The sequence below is a fragment of the Anthonomus grandis genome, chromosome 7, assembly GCF_022605725.1.
Source record: "Anthonomus grandis grandis chromosome 7, icAntGran1.3, whole genome shotgun sequence".
NCBI classification, from domain to species: domain Eukaryota; kingdom Metazoa; phylum Arthropoda; class Insecta; order Coleoptera; family Curculionidae; genus Anthonomus; species Anthonomus grandis.
Window position 1 is genome coordinate 31,008,833 of NC_065552.1, and position 25,038 is coordinate 31,033,870.

The 25,038-nt window shown below is 33.5% G+C and overlaps 1 protein-coding gene and 1 non-coding gene across 2 annotated transcripts; both read left to right on the plus strand.

Annotated features, from left to right (window-relative positions):
* Positions 1–417: 417 nt before the first annotated feature.
* LOC126738843 (lipase 3-like) lies at positions 418–24,655 on the plus strand. The gene is made up of 8 exons (XM_050444305.1): positions 418–568; positions 956–1,081; positions 8,771–8,967; positions 9,023–9,269; positions 9,322–9,492; positions 9,628–9,712; positions 24,188–24,330; positions 24,398–24,655. The coding sequence occupies exons 1-8, from the start codon at positions 485–487 to the stop codon at positions 24,551–24,553; spliced, it is 1,209 nt and encodes a 402-aa protein (XP_050300262.1). The 5' UTR covers positions 418–484; the 3' UTR covers positions 24,554–24,655.
* Trnah-gug (transfer RNA histidin (anticodon GUG)) lies at positions 19,938–20,009 on the plus strand. Its single transcript has one exon. It is a non-coding gene; the product is annotated as a tRNA-His (tRNA).
* Positions 24,656–25,038: the final 383 nt, after the last annotated feature.

The following is a 25,038-nucleotide window of genomic DNA, read 5'->3' on the forward strand; positions in this document are numbered from 1 at the left end:
TTACAGCGTGTTCTGAATGAGGGATCTCTTAATTATTGGACAGGCAAGAGTGGTAGAATAAAATATTCCAGGAATATGCAAATTGTTGGCATAGATTATTCCTTAAATATTGACCCTCAAATGTCCATAGATATTTTAATAAATAGCCTGTTTAATGCATTTAACTATAATATAGGTTAGAAAATCCATTTATCTATGATTCACTAAATAATCCAAAAAAAAATTAAAAGTTACATGGTACAATGACCATTACTATTCCACTCAAATTTAGCAAATAAAGTTTTAAATTATAAGGTAATTTAAATATTACCTTTTATGTTTCTTGTCAAGCAAGTGTCCCCTAATTGAGAACAAAAACGTTCAATAATTATTTTTACATGGAAAACATGTAATTTTTTAATGGATTTTACAGTTAAGGTTGTATATAAAAAATATAAATTTAGCATATTACTTTTTTGTTATACATCAGCCTCTTATTAACATAATGTTAGGCAGTTGTGCTGCATTAGTAGTTGTTAGTGTTATTAGCTATGGCACTCATGGGTTTGAGACACCAAAGCAGAATTTCGTAAGTTTATTTATTTCTTTGACCAAAGCTCTTTAACATAACATTAGCAGCTTATAAGGAATCAAATTACAAATGAAAATTACCGTAAAAAGCAGGTCTTGGTAGAAAAAAAAATTGGAAAGATGTTGCGTATGATAGGCATAACTTTGCAAACATTTTTGTTCATTATTTTAGTACTTTTGGAAAATAATTGACAAAATATCATGCTATCAAAAGACTAAACTTCAAAAACCTAGATTTACTATAGAGGATGCAATAGTATAGGACTTTTGTCTATAAAGGCCACTAAATTCCCTTTAATCTTAAAACTTTCGTAAAATTTTGAAATAATTCCTAAACATTTGTGATATATACGTTTTAGGAGACAATTTGTTTTTGTAATTTCAGACAAATGTAGTAGAAAGTTTTGGGTATCCCACGGAGGTGCACGAAGTTGAAACCGAAGATGGATATCTTCTTAACGTCTTTAGAGTTCCTTATGGACAGAAGAGTGAAGCAAAGCAACCAAATGAGGTAGGATTATATGATTTTGATTAGATAATTTATTATAGCACAACAAATTATGTGAGGGAATAATTTAAGCATGGCAAGTTGTATATATCTTTTAAGAAACTTCATATTATCAGAAACAATTTAAAATGTCCTTTCAGAAGCTAACCAGAAGTAGTAGTAATAGTAGTAATAGGAAAGGTGGAGGAGCCCAAGCTCGGCAAATACATAGGCCTAATAGTCCTTTTTGCCAACCCCAGAATTACCCACCCCTATGCCTCCACTCCCAATGCGCGGTCTTCACTGAGTCGGCTCGTCCTACGGTCCAGATCTTTAAGACGTTCTTATAGAAGTGCTATAGCTCCAAAAATTTTCCTTCTCGGGTTACCTTATCTATTGTAAATTCCTAATATGTGGTATGAAGTTTCCTCCCCTGTACCGCAATTCGGACACAGTGGACTTTCTCTTATACCAAGAGGTGTAGACGCCTGTTCAGGCATTTATGCCCAGTAAAGATTCCCACCAAGTCTTTGATCCTTTGTCGGCTCCTTGTTAGCGTAATTTTAGAGGCATCATGATCTGGTTTCATCTACTTGGTCTGTCTATATTATTTTCTCATTCACCCAATCGTTCCTTTTTTTTCCCAGGCCCAATTATTATTAAGTTCCTGGGAAATTTGTTTTTTACTGAGGTAAAATTTACGAGACACGGCTCGGGACCTACGAAGGGGCTAACGAAACTTTGTCTTGCTAGTTCGCAAGCCCGTAAATTGCCCTCGATACCCTGGTATCCTAGGATCTACCTCAATCTCAGTTTCTTTTCTGCTGCCAGTTTTTCCAATGCGTCTCTGCACTCCTGGATTACCGCTGAGTTGGCCCTAGGTTTTGGATTGCCTTGAAGGCAGCTTGACTATTAAAGTAGATACAAATTTTCTCATTACCTTCCAATGTTTTCCATTTATTTTCTACTTCAAGTATAGCAAACACCATACCCATCTGTGTACTAGGCCTGACCACCGCTTAGACCCTAGGTTTGGCTCGTTCGCCATTCTTCCCTTGTCGGGATTTCCACTCGTTATCCTTGCTTTAACGTTAGTTTGCCACTTGCTGTAGTCCATCAGGATGTCAGAATTGGTATGTTCTTATAGATCCTCAGAGCGATCGTCATGTGGTCTTATCCCAAGTGAATATTGCGCCATTCTTAGCTATCCTTTATCCTCTTATGTGTTGCCATCGCCTTCCTTTCAATTCAAACTGGGAGTTCCAGTAAGCTATCTAGAGCTATCTAAGTTTTCCCTCTAGAAAATTTACTGAAACTCTTTTTAAATTAAATCGGTTCTACCACCTAGGGGGCTCTATTACTTAATTATAAGGAATAAAAAAGGTAGTTGAACAGCTTGATATATAGAACATTTCTGATGAGAACAAATAGTGTTTCTATTATTAATTCTGGATTGCACCCTGGAACTCAAGAATAAGGTCCAACATATTACAGTTCTTAAAAATTCAGTATTTTTAATAATATATTATACACTGCTTTTTTTAATTAATCATTTATTTTAAAGGAAGATTAATCGCGTGGATGTTTTATTTTTCCTCTAAAATAGAGGAATTTTAAAAACAGTTAATATCTACCTCCTTTGAATCATGAATTTCGAGTTACTTAGCATATCCTCAGTTATTTCCAAAAAAACTCACATGAAAAAACAACGATAAACGATAAACGAAACAACTGTATTTTGCGTATTTAATGCCATACAGACTAACTTATAAAAAAATCATATTGTCATGGACTGGTTAATTATTAAAGCAAGAACTCATTATAATCAACTAAATATTGTGACTGCAATTTGGTCTTTAAGAAATTAATATTTAGGCGAGTTTTCTCCAAAACAGCCAATCTCGTCTATAGAGTATGAAAAACGACTAACAATAAACAGTCTTAAACTAAAAAATATCAAAGCTTTGTGAAAAAGCCTGAAATTGCTGCATTTTATGAAAAAATTATTATGACAGAACCTGTTTCTACTATTGATTGAATGTTAATCAAATCAATTAACAATAAACAAAAATAATAAAAATAAGTGAAAATAAAAAACACAAAATCTTATCCTCCGCTTAATTTATTAGGTTCCCATTCCTTTATTAGTAGAATGAATGAGTAAATTTGTTTTTATGTTATCCCAACATAGTTCGGTTGTAGAATAAGAATTTTAAAAAGAGCTCTAAAAATTCAATGTGAAGGTTTTTCAACAATTAAAAAAATTGAGGAAAAAAAATTTAATTTTTTTTTAAAAGTCTTAGGCTGTATAAGTTAGGCAAAATCATTGTTCGAATAGCTTTAGTTAAGAGTGTTTCACAAAATTTTATTATGTAGGCTTTTTTAGAGGTAAGAAGACTTTTCTCTTCTTATAATTCATTTTTGGGATAATTTTTACTTAGGAAACTTTTGTTATCAGAAGCATCCTGATATTCATCAAATGAGACAATTACTCACACTTAATATATTATAGCATTTTTCTCGTTCGTTAACGTGAATTAAAAACTTAATTCAACAAAAATAGTCAACTGATTCATTTATACACTTACACTACTAAACACGATTATACTACACACATACAACTACTAGAATGTTGATTTTAAATATGGCGCCAATACTCCAAGCTTCACTACACTGAACTGTTAACTGACTTCTCTGCGACGACGCGGCTGCTTATATACTCGGCCTAACGCTGTCCGAAAGATTCGCTAAACTTCCATGCGTCTCCAGAGATGTCGCGCGGTGTGCTCGCTTGTGTGGAGAACAAGTAGTATTGGCATTCTTGCCAATATCGTTACAATATAATTCTCATGTAAAAAATGGATGGAAAATCCGAACCAATTGGTACGCCTAAAATTTTATTTTCGCTAACATAAGAAATTATGTTGTTATTTATTTTAACACTAAAACTTTTTTTAATGTTTGAATCCAGAGTATTATTTTCAAGGCACAATATTGATCTTTTGATTTAATTAATTTTTTTAATTGTTATCTCTACAAAATAATGCAATGCTTTTAACATCAAAATTAAACTTAATGTTGATGTCCCGCATATCTGTTAATGGAAACGGCATATCTGTGTATATATCATTGGTATATTGCTGTGTTTTAGAATTGATCGGTTCACATCAGAAACACAAATTAAAAATAACAATAGCCCCACTATAAAGCCCTGATCATATTTATAATACTTATACACATATACTTCTATATTTTTTTTAACCTAACGTATCTCCCGTTAACATTTAAGGAAATAAATATATATAAGCAACGGTTAGCCTTAGTTGTACCTGTATATTAGAACTGAACTATACAAATCACACAATATTAAAAAACAACTAAACAAGTAGAAGTGCACATTTAAATAACTTGACAAATTTCCAAATATTCCAACATATGTAATTTTCTGCTATGGAAGATGTTATGCATTTCAAAATTGGTACTCATTTCAAAACTATAATCTGTCTGTTTCAACTGAAATTTAACTGCAGGTTCATTATCATTTTAACATCGTTAGGTGTTTAAATATAAAGTTATAGACGCCACTTTCATCAAAGGTTTCTTTCTTATCATTGCTTCACAAATTATTTTTTATTATTAGATCTCAAGAGGGCACTCCTATAGATGTTTTAAACATGTTTTAAATATTGGCTTTATAAGGGTTGTTTTCTAATGACTGAAGTAACCGGCAAGTAGCAGTATAGGGGCAAGTAAAACAAAACAAATAGAAGTTGTGAACGTTTTCTCTCTCGTCTCTTATGTCTTTTAACTTTATAGGTCTCGGAGTTAATATTTAATTAACTCTAAGCCTAGGTTTCAAAATCACCATTTTTTCCGTTTTTACTCTTTCAAGTTTTTACTCTTGCCAGAAAGATTAACAGACTTCTTATTCTAAATGTCTTTTAATCTAAATAATTATAATCGACTAAAGTATCGGACTATTGCAGATATGAAGCAGTTGAAGATATCGTCAAAAATTGTACGGATATCTCATTGGCCGAGTTCGTATACTTAGTTGCAATAATTAATTCTAATTAATGCAACTAAGTGTGTAAATAGTGGAAATAAATTGTTACATACAAGATAACTGGTTACAAAAATATTTTTTAAATAACGAGTAATATCCACAAACCATACTAATACTGCTGATTAGTGCTGAGACACCATAATTCCCAATATAAATAGAAATAGTATTATTAATAATTAACATTAGATCCGTGTCAAAGCTAGTTGCTGTTCGGCTAATCTTTCAACCTAAAATTAAGTTTTAATTAATCATTTGTACAGTGTGTGTAATCCTTTTGTAGTAAATAAAAGTTTTTTAAAAGGAAGTTTGCCGGCCTGTGTATTTAATTAACGTACAAACAGAACAAGTAATTAGTGCAAAGTATCTTTGAACATAACTGAAAATCGCCGTCCATAGGAAACATTCAATACATTTTGCAAGACGTACTAAGGAAAAAAGGTAATTCGATTTCTAGTCATTACCTCCAATGTCAGTTCTCGAGTGTCAATTGTTCCCAATGACCACTTTCCAAAATTGCAATTGCCCCAAACATTTTTTTCCGGACTTATCGTATTCCCAAACAACATTGTTCCCGAATCACTATTATCTCGAAAAAAAACGCTTAAAACACCATTTTTTCTAAAAAGAATATCACCTGAACTTTTAAGCTACTTAGGGGGTCAATAGAAACAGGCGTTTTTCTTTAAATAAAAATTGTTGAATGGTAGTCGTAAAAAGTCCAACCCAACCGTAAATTACTCAAAAAAAAAAAAATTGTACTGTAGTGTATGAAAAGTGCCATAAGGTAACTTAACGAGAAAACTAAGGGTAAGTTAGTACAAACATCAAATCCTAGAAACTGACCGAGCCCAATGAATGCTGGAAACCTGAAAGGACGTGAAAATTCTTGTGGCTCTCATTTGGTCAATTTATACACCAAAGTTGCTCAATTACAGAACAGTTTAAAAGCTTCCCCAAGTAACAATTTGTAGTCACCTAAGTTGAGATTACCATTATTTGCACTAAATGCAACGTTGTTTTTAGTGCAAAATTTAGTTGGTTTTGCAACGACGTTTATTTTTGACCTGTACGTACTGCACCTATGTCGCAACTGTTGTAGAGCTCTGCTTTACAACGTATTTTTTTACTATATATGATAGCAGTAGTAATTTACACTTAAAGCAACGACGTGCAAACGTATACAATTTTTCGAATTAAAAACCCATTAAGAATAACGTTACCTCATCGTTAGCAAATGGGGATTACATTGCCTGATTGTTTTTGTTGAGCATTTTTCGCTCTATCTAGATTTTTAATTTTTATAATTAATTTTTTGCTTGGAATTATTGAGATTTATTATTTTCGTTTTGCTTTAAAAAATGATAATAAATAATGAAATATGAAGACCTTAAATATTCTGCAACTTACTACAGACGCAAAAAAAAGTTGCAATAGAAGCAAAAATACCTACAACTAACTTACCTGCAGTTGATATGGATTATGTAGAATTTATGGAAGTGGCGGAAGATACCAGTAAAAAGTAATTGTGTAAAATAGTAATACTGTAAATTCAGAGCGCGCGTGTTATTTAGGGCTAAAATAGCATCTTTCACAGTAAACTACCTTCTGTTTATAAATTAAGTTGTTGTAAATCTTTCAGAACAGCTATTTTACCCGTATAATTCACTATATTAAACTACATACAAAACAAATATTAATTAAGGACTGTTCAAAAGATGGATTAAAAAGGTTTTATTTTAGGAGTAGCTGCCTCCTAGAGTTATCTATTAGTTTATTGTTAAAAAAGTAATTGATTTTTCTGGCTTCCATCCGTCCAAAAATCAATAACTCTAAAATGGTGCAAAAGCGTTTAGAAAGTTAACGGGTAGTCACTGCGTAACGTTAAGACGACCAAAAAAAATCTTTTTCAAATTGATGTAAAACGGGGTTGTCTCTACAGTTAAGACAACGTAACAATGTAACGTTGCGTCGCAATTTGCAACGTTGTCGCGTCGAAAAATCGCTAATTGGGTCTAAACTAAATTATAATGTCATAATCATTCAAATAAATAATATCTTTAATAACAAGAAAAAATTCAAGAACTTACAAAAAATAAACACGAAATTAAAAAACATACAAGCAGAACAAGTCTTTTAATCTGAAAAAAGAAGAGCCATCTTACCAGATCCAGATTCAAATCAAGTTCAGAACTCAGACTCTGAAATAGATTTGGATAAGACACAAGAAACAAAAAACAAAACAAGACACAAACAAAAACAATACAACGAATACCGATAGAACAATTTCCTACATTAAAATTCAAGAACAACAATCCTTTAATAACACCACACAGTAGTTTATCATTTAATAACTCTAAAACTAAGGCAAAAAAAGAACAAATCCCCTTTCTTGAAAAATTAAGGACGATTTAATTATTGCAATTAAAACGCAGTACCTTTTTAGAAAATCCAATTATCGGTGCTCTTTTCATTGTTGTTAATCTAAATTGAGAAAAATATCTTAATCTTTTGAGAGAACAAATTATTCTTACTCTTTAGCGCCCAAAAATTAACTTGAAATGACGGTTAGCCTGTTCATAGTGGAAACATGGTTGGCTATTTTTCAGAAGCTACCTTCATTGATTTCATTCATTAGCACATAATTTCTAATTTATATGCACAGTCATGACGTGCCCCTATTTAAAAGAACTTGGTATCAAGGTATGTGCAAGTAATATTACAACACTAAGTACTATTCCAGCTGTGTGTGTGTGTGCAAGTGTTGCAAAACACTGATGGAGAGTTTTACAACAGGTTCGGATATTGTTTGGCTTAAGCCTCTGGTACTTTTGAATATCTAATTAAATAGACTCTTTAAGGCTGAAACATTATTTTTATTACAATAATTATTATTAATTTGCAAAGCATTCATCTTGAGGCAGCCGTGCAACATCGATACGCAGCTTTAATAAACAAAATTATATTTTTTATATTAAATCGATAAGTTTTAGGATCTTCCTCTTTAGCTACAACTGCTGGCCTTGTTACATTTTTAAAAGCCTGTCCTCTATGTACGGGTTGTATGGATAAGGAAAAAAAGCGACTGTATAATAAAGTTTAAAAGGGATATTTGCAAAGAGAAAAGAATATTGAACAATTATTTTTATTGTTTATTAATATTTTAACTTTTAACTATCAAAACTGTTCCTACTTTGAACCTGACAAGCAATCTAAAATAGACCATTAGGGGATTAATTACATCACATTCGTTTAGAACACAATTAGCTAAGTGAAGATTGGACAGGGATAGAGAATAAAGAAACGATGAGATATATTCTATGTGACTGTCCAGAACTGGAAAGAACCAGACAGATCACCTTGGGATTACCTTATCTTAAGGGGAAGATATTAAAACGTGGCCCCCAAATAATATAAAACTGCACAAAAGGGTGAATTTGGTTAGTGAAATTAAAGTATATAAGACGCAATAGGTCAGTGAGTTGCAGTGGAGGGCTGTCAATCAATCACTTATATTTAACCGAACCTAAACTTATGGATTAATGAGGTTCAGCCGCTAACCCTACTTATCCAGACACCCTGTAAATAAAGCTTGAAACAGTTATTGCCTTTAAAAAAATTCACATTCACATTCTTCTTCACAATTCTAGTATCCCGTAATTATCAATCATGGTCTGATGGGTTCAGCTGAAAATTTCATCATAGGAGGACCGAAAAAGGCGTTACCGTACGTCTTAGCAGATCACGGATATGATGTATGGTTATGCAACGCTAGAGGCACTCATCATTCGAGGAAACACAGGACCTTAGATCCAGATAAAGATATGGCCAAGTTTTGGAGATTTTCGTAAGCAAACTTGCATCTGTAAGTGCTTTTCTATACTAAGTTATGTTTTTTTTAGTTGGCACGAAATAGGAGTTTACGATTTACCAGCTGTTATTGACTATGTTCTAAACATCACTCAAAAGTCTAAAGTTAACTTTATAGGTCATTCTCAAGGTACTACCACATTCTTCGTTATGGGAGCTGAGAGGCCCGAATATAACGATAAAATTGGCGTTATGGTTGGGATGGCTCCCTCGGCTTTTTTGGGGCACCTGAAAGATCCATCTATAAGATTTTTTGCTCCAAATTATCGATATTTACAAGCAAGTTTTTGAATAGGGGTTATAATAAATATAACAATTATGTTTATTTTAGTCTCTAGCAGAATCCTTGCAAGTCTATGAGCTGATACCAAAATTTTTGCTTTCAAACGAAGCCTTGAGATCAATTAGCAAAATTCTGTGTGAAGAAGATGCTCCAACTAGAAATATTTGCTCTAACGTGTTGTTGGCAATGGCAGGATATACTCCTGGACAAATAGATCCTGTAAGTTTTTTTCAAATTGTATTAAATGCAGTTATAAGAAAAGTTAAATTTTTGACCATTCAACCAGTAGGTACTATGCTACATAATTATTGAAATAATATTCATTAAATAAAGTATTTTAAAAATCTTGTTTAGGACACGATAACTTTAATAGTAAGCACCGGACCTGGAGGTGCTTCAGTTTACCAAGCCTTACACTATGCTCAACTAGTAACCACAGGTAAGTTTAGTTCACTCACTAATTTCAATAGAAATTTTCGTCTTGAACCGAGCTCATAGTAAAATTGCGAAGTATCTTAGCCGGAAGGCAAACATATTTCACTCGGAAACTCTACGGCGCTATTTTTTGTTCGGGGTTTTAAAGGGAAACTTTAGTTCGTTGCCGTTGTTTCGTTGAGTTTCATGGGTGAAGTTTCGCCCTTAAGGGCGGATCTGGAGAAAATAAGAGTTTAAATTTAACAAGGTTTTTAAATTATATCGCTGAAGTATATAAAACTTAGTTTAATTTTTATAGTTTTGAGTTAATTTTTAGTTTTTTTTTAAAGTCATATCCCCTAAAATATATTTTTATTGCTATTCATTAAAGATAAAAATGTGAAGTTGCAACAAATTTCCGTAGACCTCGCTAATAATAATATTTGTGGTTTAACGGCTATACTGTAATTTTAAGATGTACTGTTTATTATTAAAATATCTAATTTTATTTATAGCAATAGAGATAAATTCTGAAGATTATTTGGCCATTTTTATTACCCCTCATCACATTCTGTACGCGAACGACCCATTATTGTTTACATCTGCTTCTGATTTTAGTGTTTTAAGTAAACAAATCTTTAATTTAGCTAATTAAGCTACTATTCTGCGTTTTCTCTGCTTATTCTGCCATTGTCATTTAGTCAATAAAAAATTGCGCTATGGGGTAACTATACTACTGCTCTTATACCGACCTCATAGTGAAAATGTGCATTATCTTAGCCAAAAGGCAAACCCATTTCACTTGGAAACTTTAAAACGGCGTGCTGAGGATCTTTGTGGTATTAGCCATAAGGCAATGTTAGGATTTTAGCGATTTTTACTAGTATATGTAATTTGGCATCCTTCATTGTTAGACATTAGACGAAGTGTTTATATATACTTTTGTATTACAGCGGCAGGAAACATTTATTATATACTCGTACATTTTCTATGCTATTTTTGATTGGTTTTAAATAGCCTGATGATTTAGGTATCGTATAAAATCAGATTTTGATCATGAATTTTTTGAAGTAGATTTGATATTTAGTAAGTGACATTAGGCTTATGTAACATTGAAAAATATTGGCAAGCATTTGGTCTGTTTGGCTACTCTTAAGTCGGTAAGAAAATTTAGCGATGTGTATATTATATAGAAGATTGAAAGGCTAGAAGTAGCATACCGTGGACCTATGGGCAGTTTGTTTGCTTCCAATATCTCTAATGTAGAAATTGCAAATAAAAATAACTTTATAGTATCGTAAAAAAGACACAAAACAACACTGCTGTTCCTCCTCACTAAAATATCATTTTTTTTAATAAACTATAAAAAGATACTTTTTAATGAAGTCGATATTCAACGTTAAATGAATGTTTATAATGTATTTTAAAGAAAAAGATAATGACATGGCAACACTGCTCGATCCTTTGTTGATGTTACCGACACAAGAAATCACTACCAATGGCGTCGTCAAAAAATATTAACGTGATAAATATTTATTAATAATAGAGAATGCTTTAAATAAGTATAAGTAATACTACCGTTTATGAACTATTTATGTGTTTTTTAACGTACTTCATTACAGTAAATATACCTAACTAATAAGAAGCATTTCTATGTAAATTAAATATGTAATAGATTCCTTAATAATTTATGTTTTCAGATATACATTTTTAATATTTTGCTTAATTTTATTGTATTAGACAAATATCAGTTTTACATCACTGATTTTATATCACATCAGATAATATATCAATATAATATACATCAGATAATATACCTAATGTCTTTATTGTAAATATATAATAACTATAAATAGATATACATAGGTATTATGCCATTTTTCTGCCAAAACAACAACAAAACATAAATAAAGTCCTGTTAGTAAAACCATGGACACGTTTTCTTTTTTTTAACTCTATTAATAGTTAATTTTTTTCAAAAAAATATTAAACTTTAAAAATACATTATTATTTCATTTATACTCGTATTTCACATACACATTCACATTCAAGTTTTGATTTAGGCTTATTTCTAAGACCGCCATTCTACGTTTATGAAGACGGTTCTCCCATGACGTGATGTTGTGAAAGTGTCGGCATTTACTTGTGAAAAGATCGGCTTTAATTGCCTTTTTTCCATGCTGCGGCACAAGTTTTTACCGTCGTAACATTTCACAAAAACTAAGTCTTTGATTTTTGTCAGTCGTGGTCTTATATGAGGAAAGGTTATAAACAAATCTATACAGATCGTGTTATCGTGAGCTACGTATTACCCAAAACAATGGCAACACCGCTTGGTTGCGGCTTGCAGGCGGCGGAATTTTTCGTTTTTATTTTTTGAACCGGGAGTCAGCAGACCTTACTTTGCTGTGTTACTGCACGTTGCATTAATAATTTTTGAGCGTTATTTTCGTGTATGTTTCAACGAGACCATCCGCACGATCGTAGCTTTTACGATAGCCCAGATATGGCATTTTTGATGCCCATTTTTGGCCTCAAAAACGAGGTCAAAAAGTGACAAATATCCGAATTTTCAAAGTGCTCTCATTCCCTTATTTCTGATCGAATCCTGTTATAACCCGGTATTTTCGTGATCTACTTGATAAGAACATTCCGCTGGTATAGTTAGTTCGAATTCGAAAAAAAAAAATTTCTGAAAAAATTCCAAACGTGGGGGTATACCCAAAAAATGAAAAAACCAAAACTTCGAAGGCCGATATCTCGGCTTCTATGGGAGCTATCGAGAAAATTCCAACAGTTTTATCTTAGTTTCGTCGTTTTGAATCCCACGAGACCATCCGCACGATCGTAGCTTTTAGGATAGCCGAGATATGGCATTTTTGATGCCCATTTTTGGCCTCAAAAACGAGGTCAAAAAGTGACAAATATCCGAATTTTCAAAGTGCTTTCATTCCCTTATTTCTGATCGAATCCTGTTATAACCCGGTATTTTCGTGATCTACTTGATAAGAACAATCCGCTGGTATAGTTAGTTCGAATTCGAAAAAAAAAAATTTTCTGAAAAAAATCCAAACGGGGGGGTATACCCGAAAAATGAATAAACCAAAACTTTGAAGGCCGATATCTCGGCTTCTATGGGAGCTATCGGGAAAATTCCAACGGTTTTATCTTAGTTTCGTCGTTTTGAATCCAACGAGACCATCTGCATGATCGTAGCTTTTACGATAGCCGATATATGGCATTTTTGATGCCCATTTTTTGCCTCAAAAACGAGGTCAAAAAGTGACAATTTCCGAATTTTCAAAGTGCTCTCATTCCCTTATTTCTGACCGAATCCTGTTATAACCCGGTATTTTCGTGATCTACTTGATAAGAACAATCCGCTGCTATAGTTAGTTCGAATTCGAAAAAAAAAAATTTGTGAAAAAAATCCAAACGGGGGGGTATACCCGTAAAATGAAAAATCCCAAACTTTGAAGGCCGATATCTCGGATTCTATGGGAGCTATCGGGAAAATTCCAACGGTTTTATCTTAGTTTCGTCGTTTTGAATCCAACGAGACCATCCGCATAATCGTAGCTTTTACGATAGCCAAGATATGGCATTTTTTGATGCCCATTTTTGGCCTCAAAAACAAGGTCGAAAAAATACTCGATTTCTTAGTTCTGCTCGGATTTCCTTATAACCCGGTATTTTCGTGATCTACTTGATGAGAACAATCCGCTGATATAGTTAGTTCGAATTCGAAAAAAAAAAATTTCTGAAAAAAATCCAAACGGGGGGGTATACCCAAAAAATGAAAAAACCAAAACTTCGAAGGCCGATATCTCGGCTTCTATGGGAGCTATCGAGAAAATTCCAACAGTTTTATCTTAGTTTCGTCGTTTTGAATCCAACGAGACCATCCGCATGATCGTAGCTTTTACGATAGCCGATATATGGCATTTTTGTTGCCCATTTTTGGCCTCAAAAACGAGGTCGAAAAAATACTCGATTTCTTGATTCTGCTCGGATTTCCTTATAACCCGGTATTTTCGTGATCTACTTGATAAGAACAATCCGCTGGTATAGTTAGGTCGAATTCGAAAAAAAAAATTTTCTGAAAAAAATCCAAACGGGGGGGTATACCCGAAAAATGAATAAACCAAAACTTTGAAGGCCGATATCTCGGCTTCTATGGGAGCTATCGGGAAAATTCCAACGGTTTTATCTTAGTTTCGTCGTTTTGAATCCAACGAGACCATCCGCATAATCGTAGCTTTTACGATAGCCCAGATATGGCATTTTTGATGCCCATTTTTGGCCTCAAAAACGATGTCAAAAAGTGACAATTTCCGAATTTTCAAAGTGCTCTCATTCCCTTATTTCTGATCGAATCCTGTTATAACCCGGTATTTTCGTGATCTACTTGATAAGAACAATCCGCTGGTATAGTTCGAATTCGAAAAAAAAAATTTTCTGAAAAAAATCCAAACGGGGGGGTATACCCGAAAAATGAATAAACCAAAACTTTGAAGGCCGATATCTCGGCTTCTATGGGAGCTATCGGGAAAATTCCAACGGTTTTATCTTAGTTTCGTCGTTTTGAATCCAACGAGACCATCTGCATGATCGTAGCTTTTACGATAGCCGATATATGGCATTTTTGTTGCCCATTTTTGGCCTCAAAAACGAGGTCGAAAAAATACTCGATTTCTTGATTCTGCTCGGATTTCCTTATAACCCAGTATTTTCGTGATCTACTTGATGAGAACAATCCGCTGGTATAGTTAGTTCGAATTCGAAAAAAAAAATTTTCTGAAAAAAATCCAAACGGGGGGATATACCCAAAAAATGAAAAAAACCAAAACTTCGAAGTCCGATATCTCGGATTCTATGGGAGCTATCGAGAAATTTCCAACGGTTTTATCTTAGTTTCGTCGTTTTGAATCCAACGAGACCATCCGCATAATCGTAGCTTTTACGATAGCCAAGATATGGCATTTTTTGATGCCCATTTTTGGCCTCAAAAACAAGGTCGAAAAAATACTCGATTTCTTAGTTCTGCTCGGATTTCCTTATAACCCGGTATTTTCGTGATCTACTTGATGAGAACAATCCGCTGATATAGTTAGTTCGAATTCGAAAAAAAAAAATTTCTGAAAAAAATCCAAACGGGGGGGTATACCCAAAAAATGAAAAAACCAAAACTTCGAAGGCCGATATCTCGGCTTCTATGGGAGCTATCGAGAAAATTCCAACAGTTTTATCTTAGTTTCGTCGTTTTGAATCCAACGAGACCATCCGCATGATCGTAGCTTTTACGATAGCCGATATATGGCATTTTTGTTGCCCATTTTTGGCCTCAAAAACGAGGTCGAAAAAATACTCGATTTCTTGATTCTGCTCGGATTTCCTTATAACCCGGTATTTTCGTGATCTACTTGATAAGAACAATCCGCTGGTATAGTTAGGTCGAATTCGAAAAAAAAAATTTTCTGAAAAAAATCCAAACGGGGGGGTATACCCGAAAAATGAATAAACCAAAACTTTGAAGGCCGATATCTCGGCTTCTATGGGAGCTATCGGGAAAATTCCAACGGTTTTATCTTAGTTTCGTCGTTTTGAATCCAACGAGACCATCCGCATAATCGTAGCTTTTACGATAGCCCAGATATGGCATTTTTGATGCCCATTTTTGGCCTCAAAAACGATGTCAAAAAGTGACAATTTCCGAATTTTCAAAGTGCTCTCATTCCCTTATTTCTGATCGAATCCTGTTATAACCCGGTATTTTCGTGATCTACTTGATAAGAACAATCCGCTGGTATAGTTCGAATTCGAAAAAAAAAATTTTCTGAAAAAAATCCAAACGGGGGGGTATACCCGAAAAATGAATAAACCAAAACTTTGAAGGCCGATATCTCGGCTTCTATGGGAGCTATCGGGAAAATTCCAACGGTTTTATCTTAGTTTCGTCGTTTTGAATCCAACGAGACCATCTGCATGATCGTAGCTTTTACGATAGCCGATATATGGCATTTTTGTTGCCCATTTTTGGCCTCAAAAACGAGGTCGAAAAAATACTCGATTTCTTGATTCTGCTCGGATTTCCTTATAACCCAGTATTTTCGTGATCTACTTGATGAGAACAATCCGCTGGTATAGTTAGTTCGAATTCGAAAAAAAAAATTTTCTGAAAAAAATCCAAACGGGGGGATATACCCAAAAAATGAAAAAAACCAAAACTTCGAAGTCCGATATCTCGGATTCTATGGGAGCTATCGAGAAATTTCCAACGGTTTTATCTTAGTTTCGTCGTTTTGAATCCAACGAGACCATCCGCATAATCGTAGCTTTTACGATAGCCAAGATATGGCATTTTTTGATGCCCATTTTTGGCCTCAAAAACAAGGTCGAAAAAATACTCGATTTCTTAGTTCTGCTCGGATTTCCTTATAACCCGGTATTTTCGTGATCTACTTGATGAGAACAATCCGCTGATATAGTTAGTTCGAATTCGAAAAAAAAAAATTTCTGAAAAAAATCCAAACGGGGGGGTATACCCAAAAAATGAAAAAACCAAAACTTCGAAGGCCGATATCTCGGCTTCTATGGGAGCTATCGAGAAAATTCCAACAGTTTTATCTTAGTTTCGTCGTTTTGAATCCAACGAGACCATCCGCATGATCGTAGCTTTTACGATAGCCGATATATGTCATTTTTGTTGCCCATTTTTGGCCTCAAAAACGAGGTCGAAAAAATACTCGATTTCTTGATTCTGCTCGGATTTCCTTATAACCCGGTATTTTCGTGATCTACTTGATAAGAACAATCCGCTGGTATAGTTAGGTCGAATTCGAAAAAAAAAATTTTCTGAAAAAAATCCAAACGGGGGGGTATACCCGAAAAATGAATAAACCAAAACTTTGAAGGCCGATATCTCGGCTTCTATGGGAGCTATCGGGAAAATTCCAACGGTTTTATCTTAGTTTCGTCGTTTTGAATCTAACGAGACCATCCGCATAATCGTAGCTTTTACGATAGCCCAGATATGGCATTTTTGATGCCCATTTTTGGCCTCAAAAACGATGTCAAAAAGTGACAATTTCCGAATTTTCAAAGTGCTCTCATTCCCTTATTTCTGATCGAATCCTGTTATAACCCGGTATTTTCGTGATCTACTTGATAAGAACAATCCGCTGGTATAGTTCGAATTCGAAAAAAAAAATTTTCTGAAAAAAATCCAAACGGGGGGGTATACCCGAAAAATGAATAAACCAAAACTTTGAAGGCCGATATCTCGGCTTCTATGGGAGCTATCGGGAAAATTCCAACGGTTTTATCTTAGTTTCGTCGTTTTGAATCCAACGAGACCATCTGCATGATCGTAGCTTTTACGATAGCCGATATATGGCATTTTTGTTGCCCATTTTTGGCCTCAAAAACGAGGTCGAAAAAATACTCGATTTCTTGATTCTGCTCGGATTTCCTTATAACCCAGTATTTTCGTGATCTACTTGATGAGAACAATCCGCTGGTATAGTTAGTTCGAATTCGAAAAAAAAAATTTTCTGAAAAAAATCCAAACGGGGGGATATACCCAAAAAATGAAAAAAACCAAAACTTCGAAGTCCGATATCTCGGCTTCTATGGGAGCTATCGAGAAATTTCCAACGGTTTTATCTTAGTTTCGTCGTTTTGAATCCAACGAAACCATCCGCATGATCGTAGCTCTTACGATAGCCGAGATATGGCATTTTTGATGCCCATTTTTGGCCTCAAAAACAAGGTCGAAAAAATACTCGATTTCTTAGTTCTGCTCGGATTTCCTTATAACCCGGTATTTTCGTGATCTACTTGATGAGAACAATCCGCTGATATAGTTAGTTCGAATTCGAAAAAAAAAAAAATTTCTGAAAAAAATTCAAACGGGGGGGTATACCCGAAAAATGAATAAACCAAAACTTTGAAGGCCGATATCTCGGCTTCTATGGGAGCTATCGCGAAAATTCCAACGGTTTTATCTTAGTTTCGTCGTTCTGAATCCAACGAGACCATCCGCACGATCGTAGCTTTTAGGATAGCCGAGATATGGCATTTTTGATCCCCATTTTTGGTCTCAAAAACAAGGTCAAAAAGTGACAAATATCCGAATGTTCAAAGTGCTCTCATTCCGTTATTTCTGATCGAATCTTGTTATAACCCGGTATTTTCGTGATCTACTTGATAAGAACAATCCGCTGGTATAGTTAGTTCGAATTCGAAAAAAAAAAATTTTCTGAAAAAAATCCAAACGGGGGAGTATACCCAAAAAATGAAAAAACCAAAACTTTGAAGGCCGATATCTCGGCTTCTATGGGAGCTATCGGGAAATTTCCAACGGTTTTATCTTAGTTTCGTCGTTTTGAATCCAACGAGACCATCCGCATAATCGCAGCTTTTACGATAGCCCAGATATGGCATTTTTGATGCCCATTTTTGGCCTCAAAAACGAGGTCAAAAAGTAACAATTTCCGAATTTTCAAAGTGCTCTCATTCCCTTATTTCTGATCGAATCCTGTTATAACCCGGTATTTTCGTGATCTACTTGATAAGAACAATCCGCTGGTATAGTTAGTTCGAATTCGAAAAAAAAAATTTTCTGAAAAAAATCCAAACGGGGGGATATACCCAAAAAATGAAAAAAACCAAAACTTCGAAGTCCGATATGTCGGCTTCTATGGGAGCTATCGAGAAATTTCCAACGGTTTTATCTTAGTTTCGTCGTTTTGAATCCAACGAGACCATGCGCATGATCGTAGCTCTTACGATAGCCGAGATATGGCATTTTTGATGCCCATTTTTGGCCTCAAAAACAAGGTCGAAAAAATACTCGATTTCTTAGTTCTGCTCGGATTTCCTTATAACCCGGTATTTTCGTGATCTACTTGATGAGAACAATCCGCTGATATAGTTAGTTCGAATTTGAAAAAAAAAAAAAATTTCTGAAAAAAATTCAAACGGGGGGGTATACCCGAAAAATGAAAAAACCCAAACTTTGAAGGCCGATATCTCGGCTTCTATGGGAGCTATCGGGAAAATTCCAACGGTTTTGTCTTAGATTCGTCGTTCTGAATCCAACGAGACCATTCGCACGATCGTAGCTCTTACGATAGCCGAGATATGGCATTTTTGATGCCCATTTTTGGCCTCAAAAACGAGGTCAAAAAGTGACAAATATCCGAATTTTCAAAGTGCTCTCATTCCCTTATTTCTGATCGAATCCTGTTATAACCCGGTATTTTCGTGATCTACTTGATAAGAACAATCTGCTGGTATAGTTAGTTCGAATTCGAAAAAAAAAAAATTTCTGAAAAAAATCCAAACGGGGGGTATACCCGAAAAATGAAAAAACACAAACTTTGAAGGCCGATATCTCGGCTTCTATGGGAGCTATCGGGAAAATTCCAACGGTTTTGTCTTAGATTCGTCGCTTTTAATCCAACGAGACCATCCGCATGATTGTAGCTCTTACGGTAGCCGAGATATGGCATTTTTGATGCCCATTTTTGGCCTCAAAAACGAGGTCGAAAAAATACTCGATTTCTTAGTTCTGCTCGGATTTCCTTATAACCTGGTATTTTCGTGATCTACTTGATGAGAACAATTCGCTGGTATAGTTAGTTCGAATTCGAAAAAAAAAACATTTCTGAAAAAAATCCAATTTAGAGTTTTCTAAATGAGGTCGAGGATACATATTTTCGTTTTTAAGCTTTCGCCATTGAATAACTGAACTTTTTAGATAACTGAATGACTGTAGAACATCTTCTTTTCATCGCAAATATATCAATTATTGGAATTTTTTGATCAAACATTATATCTTTCCATAGCATCTCAATCCCGAATTTGCGTCGAAGGCAGCAAATTAAGTAGCATAGGAAACAATATGCTTCAAACATTAAAAATGTCAAATTGTTTGACGTAACCATTTTCCACATACTTTTAATAGGCCAATTAAAGTAAAATAGCTGCCTTTTTTTAGGTGTTACTATTTTCATGAAAAAGCAAAACTTCAACAAAAACTTCAAAACAATGGTTTCAGCCAACAATAACAACTTTTATTTTTTCATTCGTCGCTCTTTTATTTACCTTGACTGAATTGGTAATCGAATTACACGCCTAGGTCGGTAAACGAATATCAATTAATTTTTTTATATTCTTATAATGTTTAAGTAGAGCAAAATGTCTCGATTTTGACGAAATTAGATTGGTTTTCAAGTCTCCCAATAGCCGTGATCGTCTAGTGGTTAGGACCCTACGTTGTGGCCGTAGTAACCCAGGTTCGAATCCTGGTCACGGCAATGTATTAAGCATTGTCACGGGGGAGACTTAATTTTTTTTTTTAATTTTATAGAATTTTATCATCATATAACCGTTTGTAGCATTACACCCTTTTATACAGGGTGTGTGATAGTAGTAGATGATATACAGTGTGTCTCAGAATGAGCGAATTTATACGTAAAAATGACAAGAAATTTTGTAGAGAAATTTTACTGTTTGGCATCCAGCTTGATTAAAAAATAAAATTTAGCATATTTTTATTTTTTTAAAATCAAGCATGCATTGATATGAGCATTTTTAAAATTTTATGAGTAGGTAAAGTAGTATTTTCAGGCAAGATATTAAAAAAAAATTATAAGCAAAAGTTGTTTGAAATGCAAAATTATGCCTGAGTACCCAATTTCATAACCATAGGCCTACTGTGATTTTTACATTTTGTGCACCAATTTTTTTTACTCATATTTAATTATTAGAGAAAAACTAACTGATTTATTTATCTAATAGTTAAATCACTGATCTAAGAACTACAAACCATCCTCAAAAATATGTTTGTAATAAAATGTACGTCGAATTTAACAAGAAAATTTCATTTTATTTACTTATTTTAAATTTATTCAATGTCGAAACATTTTTCAATATCTTTCCTAAACATTTTAAAAGAATTTCTAGTTTCTTCAATGGAAATTGAATTACAAGCGTCTCTAATTCTTTGTTTTAGTAATTTTTTGTTTTAATTATTTTTTTTTTAATTTTCTTTGTTTTAATTCCCTGTTATTTGATAATGGCTCGGAATAAACAATTTGTTTGAACCGACTGCATAATAGGAATCAGAAATGGTTAAATCAGGTGACCTTGGCGGCTACTCAATTGGGTTGCATCTTCCAATTCATTGATTCGGCAAAGTTCTATTCAACCATTCGGCTACTCAAATAGAGGAGTGCGCTGAAAATAAAGATTTATTCTTTGATCAACTGGTAAAGGATCTAAGTATTCTTCAAAAAATCATTCCAAAATTTGAAGATACGTTTCTTGATTAAGAGATCCTTCAATAAAGTATGGTCCAATAATACCTAAATGGTAAGATATGGCGCACCTAACGTTGAAAATATTGCCTCTTGCCATGGATTACAAATTTTGGCGTTTCATTGGACCAAAATCGACAATTTCGGGATGAAATTACACCATTTGTCTTGAAAGTAGAATCGTCCGAGAATATTATTTTTTTATGAAAATCCGTAAAGATTATGGAGTGATGTGCTGTACATCTACTTTTTTAAATACAATTTAAGGGAGAAAACAAAACAGCTCGTAAACACACTCGACGCAAGTCGCCGATGAGTGTGTTTACGAGCTGTTTTGTTTTGTAGGAAATTTTGAATTTAGACATATGAAGTAGAATTTACTTAAGTCATAGAAGGAATTGATCAGCAAGAAAAACTGGTTTTCCATAAAAAAAGCAAAAGAGATTTAACATATAAGATTAATTTGTCTTTAAATATATAAAAATATTTGCTTTATCTCTTTTCTAGCCTTATAAATTGTAATATTATAATAATAATAATACACCCTATCGATATTTTACGCTGAAAATCTGATTCGTGTATTTTGCAGTTAAAACAAGAGTTGTATGAAAACCAGATTAATATACACACATCAAAATGGTCTAGGGAACACATACAAATATGTTAATATTTTTGAGAAGATTGGAAAAAAGTTAATTATTGCAATTTTTTACATTATTCGAATAAAATAACAATATAATTATTAACTTTTTTTTGTAGATTATAATTTACTCATAATTTAGGGTCCAAATAAAAATAAAGAACAAAATCCCATTTATTACCGTTTATTAAAAAAAATATAAAAATAAAAATTTACCAAATACAAAGTAAACTAGTAGCCAGATGGTCCACCTCTATTATTAATAACACTTTGGCATCGCCTAGGCATACTTAAAATTAAATTATTAATTAATTCTTGGGGCAACTCCTCCCAAACATGTATCACAGCAAGACGAAGCTCCAGAGCGCTTTGAAAAAAGTCAAATCGTTGAAAAAGTTGCCTTTTTAACCAATCCCAAACATGCTCAATTGGATTAAGGTTCGGTGAGGTAGAGGGCCAGAGTAGAAGATTGATTTGATTTTCCTCAATAGCGATTCGTACAAGCCGTGCTCGATGTGGTGGGGCATTATCTTGTTGCAACAACGAATTTGGGCCCATTTCGCGTAAATATGGAACAATTACAGGCAGTAGTATATTATCTCTATAACTTATTCCAGTCATTGTATTTTCCACAAAAATGAGGTTCGTTTTTCCGTCAAGTCTAATACCACCCCAAAACATTAGTGATCCACCACGTTGCCTTACTACTTCCCGGGCATGACGCAAACGACTTTCATTTCCTTCCTCTCTCCAGACACGAATTCTACCAGAATCAGAATAAAATGAAAATCGAGACTCATCCGTAAAAAGAACTGTGGCCCATCTTTCTTGATTCCAATTAACATGTTCTTGGCACCACGTTAATCTTGCACCTCGATTTCCTAAAGTTAACCGAGGAACCCTTAGGGGTCTTCTGGCATGAAGTCCTCTCTTATGCAAGCGGTTTCTAATAGTTTGACCTGAAACATCGACGTTATGCACTCGTGAGAGCTGCTGAACCAAAACAGAGGCTGTTACCGTGGGATTTCTTTGAGCTTGCAAAGTTATAAAACGGTCTTGGGTAGGTGTGGTAACTCGCGACGGGCCTTGATGCCGTTTTCTAACATCATTTGTCTCTCTATATCTTGTCCACAAACGGTTAATTGCACTGGGAGATGTATCCAAAGCTCTTGCAACGTTTTTTTGACTTATTCCGGCCTCAAGCATTCCGACTGCTCTTAGCATTTCCTCTCGAGTTAAATGTCGTCTTTCCATTTTTATTGAATAAAAACTAAATCACAATTGTTCGGTTGGAACCACAGAAAGTGCGATATTGCGTTAGAATTTAAAAATTATAATCTGCGTTATTTCGACAAAATGTGCAAGTAGCAAAAAACGCTGTTCTGGCATGATTTTTTGTACCCAAATATTTATTTTACTTCATTGGTATCTTAATATTAAATAGTATCTATTCCGTATGAAAATATAAATATATAAAAATTTATAAGGCGAAAGCAACTATTTTTCTAAGTGTTCCTTAGACCATTTTGATGTGTATATAAGATACTGAATGACCAATTGATACTGAAGACCCATTTTACGTTGATTGACTAAAGGTTAACGTTAATTCGTTTGATATTACTAATATTGGATCTTTGTAAATATTTGTATATACGATCATTGGTTGAATAATATTAAGTATATAGAAAAAGAAAAGGAGAGAAAAAAAGAAATTAAATAGAAATCAAGACCAGCAGACAGAATATTAATACAAATGAGTATAAAGTAAATAAGAGATTACTTGTTGCTTATAAATTATCGCAGCTTTAGAACTTTTTAACTATAAAATCAGAAATTAATTTAGATTTTGCTAACGTTCAATTACTGTCAAATTACTCTAAATTTTTAGAACAAATAAAAGAATATTTATTACCATTAAAGTTTAATTAACTAATTTAATAAAAGCTTAAATAGATTAGATGATCCGATCAAGAAATTCTCTTACAATTTATAAGCTTAAAAAGAGACAAAAAAATTTTCACGTAGGTATTCAATTGCAATAAAGACAAAGAATTCAGAAAAGATTTATATTAAAAATAAAGTATTAATAATTAAATATTTTTATTATACTTGTGACTAAAAATTGTGAATTAGTAGACGTGATATTTTGTAGACAAAATGGTCAATTTCTGAAGAAAACTATTTGTTTCTAGCCAACATTTTGAATTATGTTTAACTCAAAGTCATAATAACTAATTAAAAATATTAAGTATTTAAATTAATATCGAATCTCATTTGCTCAAGAGATATCCAACTTTGTCTTTAAACCTTGCACATTTGGGCAAGAGATATCCGTATTATGATGTTTATTAAATCGTTAGTATATTAATTAAAAAATGTATTGCTCATAAATTTATCAATTTTTAAGATCCTTCCTTAATCATATTAATACTTTTTTTTTTTATTTTCGACCGTTTTGAGATTTTATTTATGATATTCGAAAGTATTTTTGTTATTTAACAATTATTTAATTAAACGTTGCCTTGTTCTTTTTCAGGTCGATTCATAAAATACGACTGGGGCTCGAAAGAAAATCTTAAAAGATACAACTCGACCAAACCCCCAGAGTACAATTTTAACAATATAAAGAGCCCCGTCGCATTGATGTATGGGGAATCCGATATTGTTGTTACCAAAGAAGTAAGGAATAAGTCAAAGAAAAAAAAAATAAATTGGCTTTATTGCGGCGTTTCTTTTTTGCTTTTAGGACGTCGAAATTCTGGCAACTCATTTACCAAATTTGGTCGATTTTTATAAGGTGCCATATGAAAGTTGGTCCCACATGGACTTTGTGTGGGCCAAAGACTTGGATAAATATGTTAATAAGAGGTTATTAAGAATACTAAAGAAATTTAGAGAATAATTAGATTTTAATAAAATATAGCCATAAATAAATTGTTAAAATATTAATGTAATATAGCGTTCGTTAGGTGCGAATTAAAACAAATGATTACGCATGAAAATAGTCAACTAGTTTATTTCCTACTATTTAAATCCGATTTAAATATCGCGCCAATATTCCGAACTTCTCTCTCAACTTAGTCCCAGCAGCGATGCGGCGCCTTATATACTCGGCTGACCATAATTCAGGACGATTCGCTGACCTTTCACGCGTCTCCAGAGATGTCGTCCGGTGTGTCACCTGTGTCATTCCGGAATAACGGAGAACAGCTGTTATTCTACGCATTTCCAATATCGTTACAGTAATAGTAAGTTAAGTGTTTTTTTATCAGTTAACAGAAACTGTTTATAAATGTTTTTTAAATGGTTCACATAGGTTATTGACGCACACTATTATATCTAATAGGTACAAGCAGACTACCTAAAAACAGTCATTTTAGAAGGAAA

Coding starts and splice junctions, on each gene's coding strand:
- LOC126738843 (XM_050444305.1), top strand. CDS start 485: ATGTTAGGCAGTTGTGCTGCATTAGTAGTTGTTAGTGTTATTAGCTAT. Junction 9,493..9,627: donor CTCCTGGACAAATAGATCCT/GTAAGTTTTTTT, acceptor AATCTTGTTTAG/GACACGATAACTTTAATAGT. Junction 24,331..24,397: donor ATATTGTTGTTACCAAAGAA/GTAAGGAATAAG, acceptor TTTTGCTTTTAG/GACGTCGAAATTCTGGCAAC.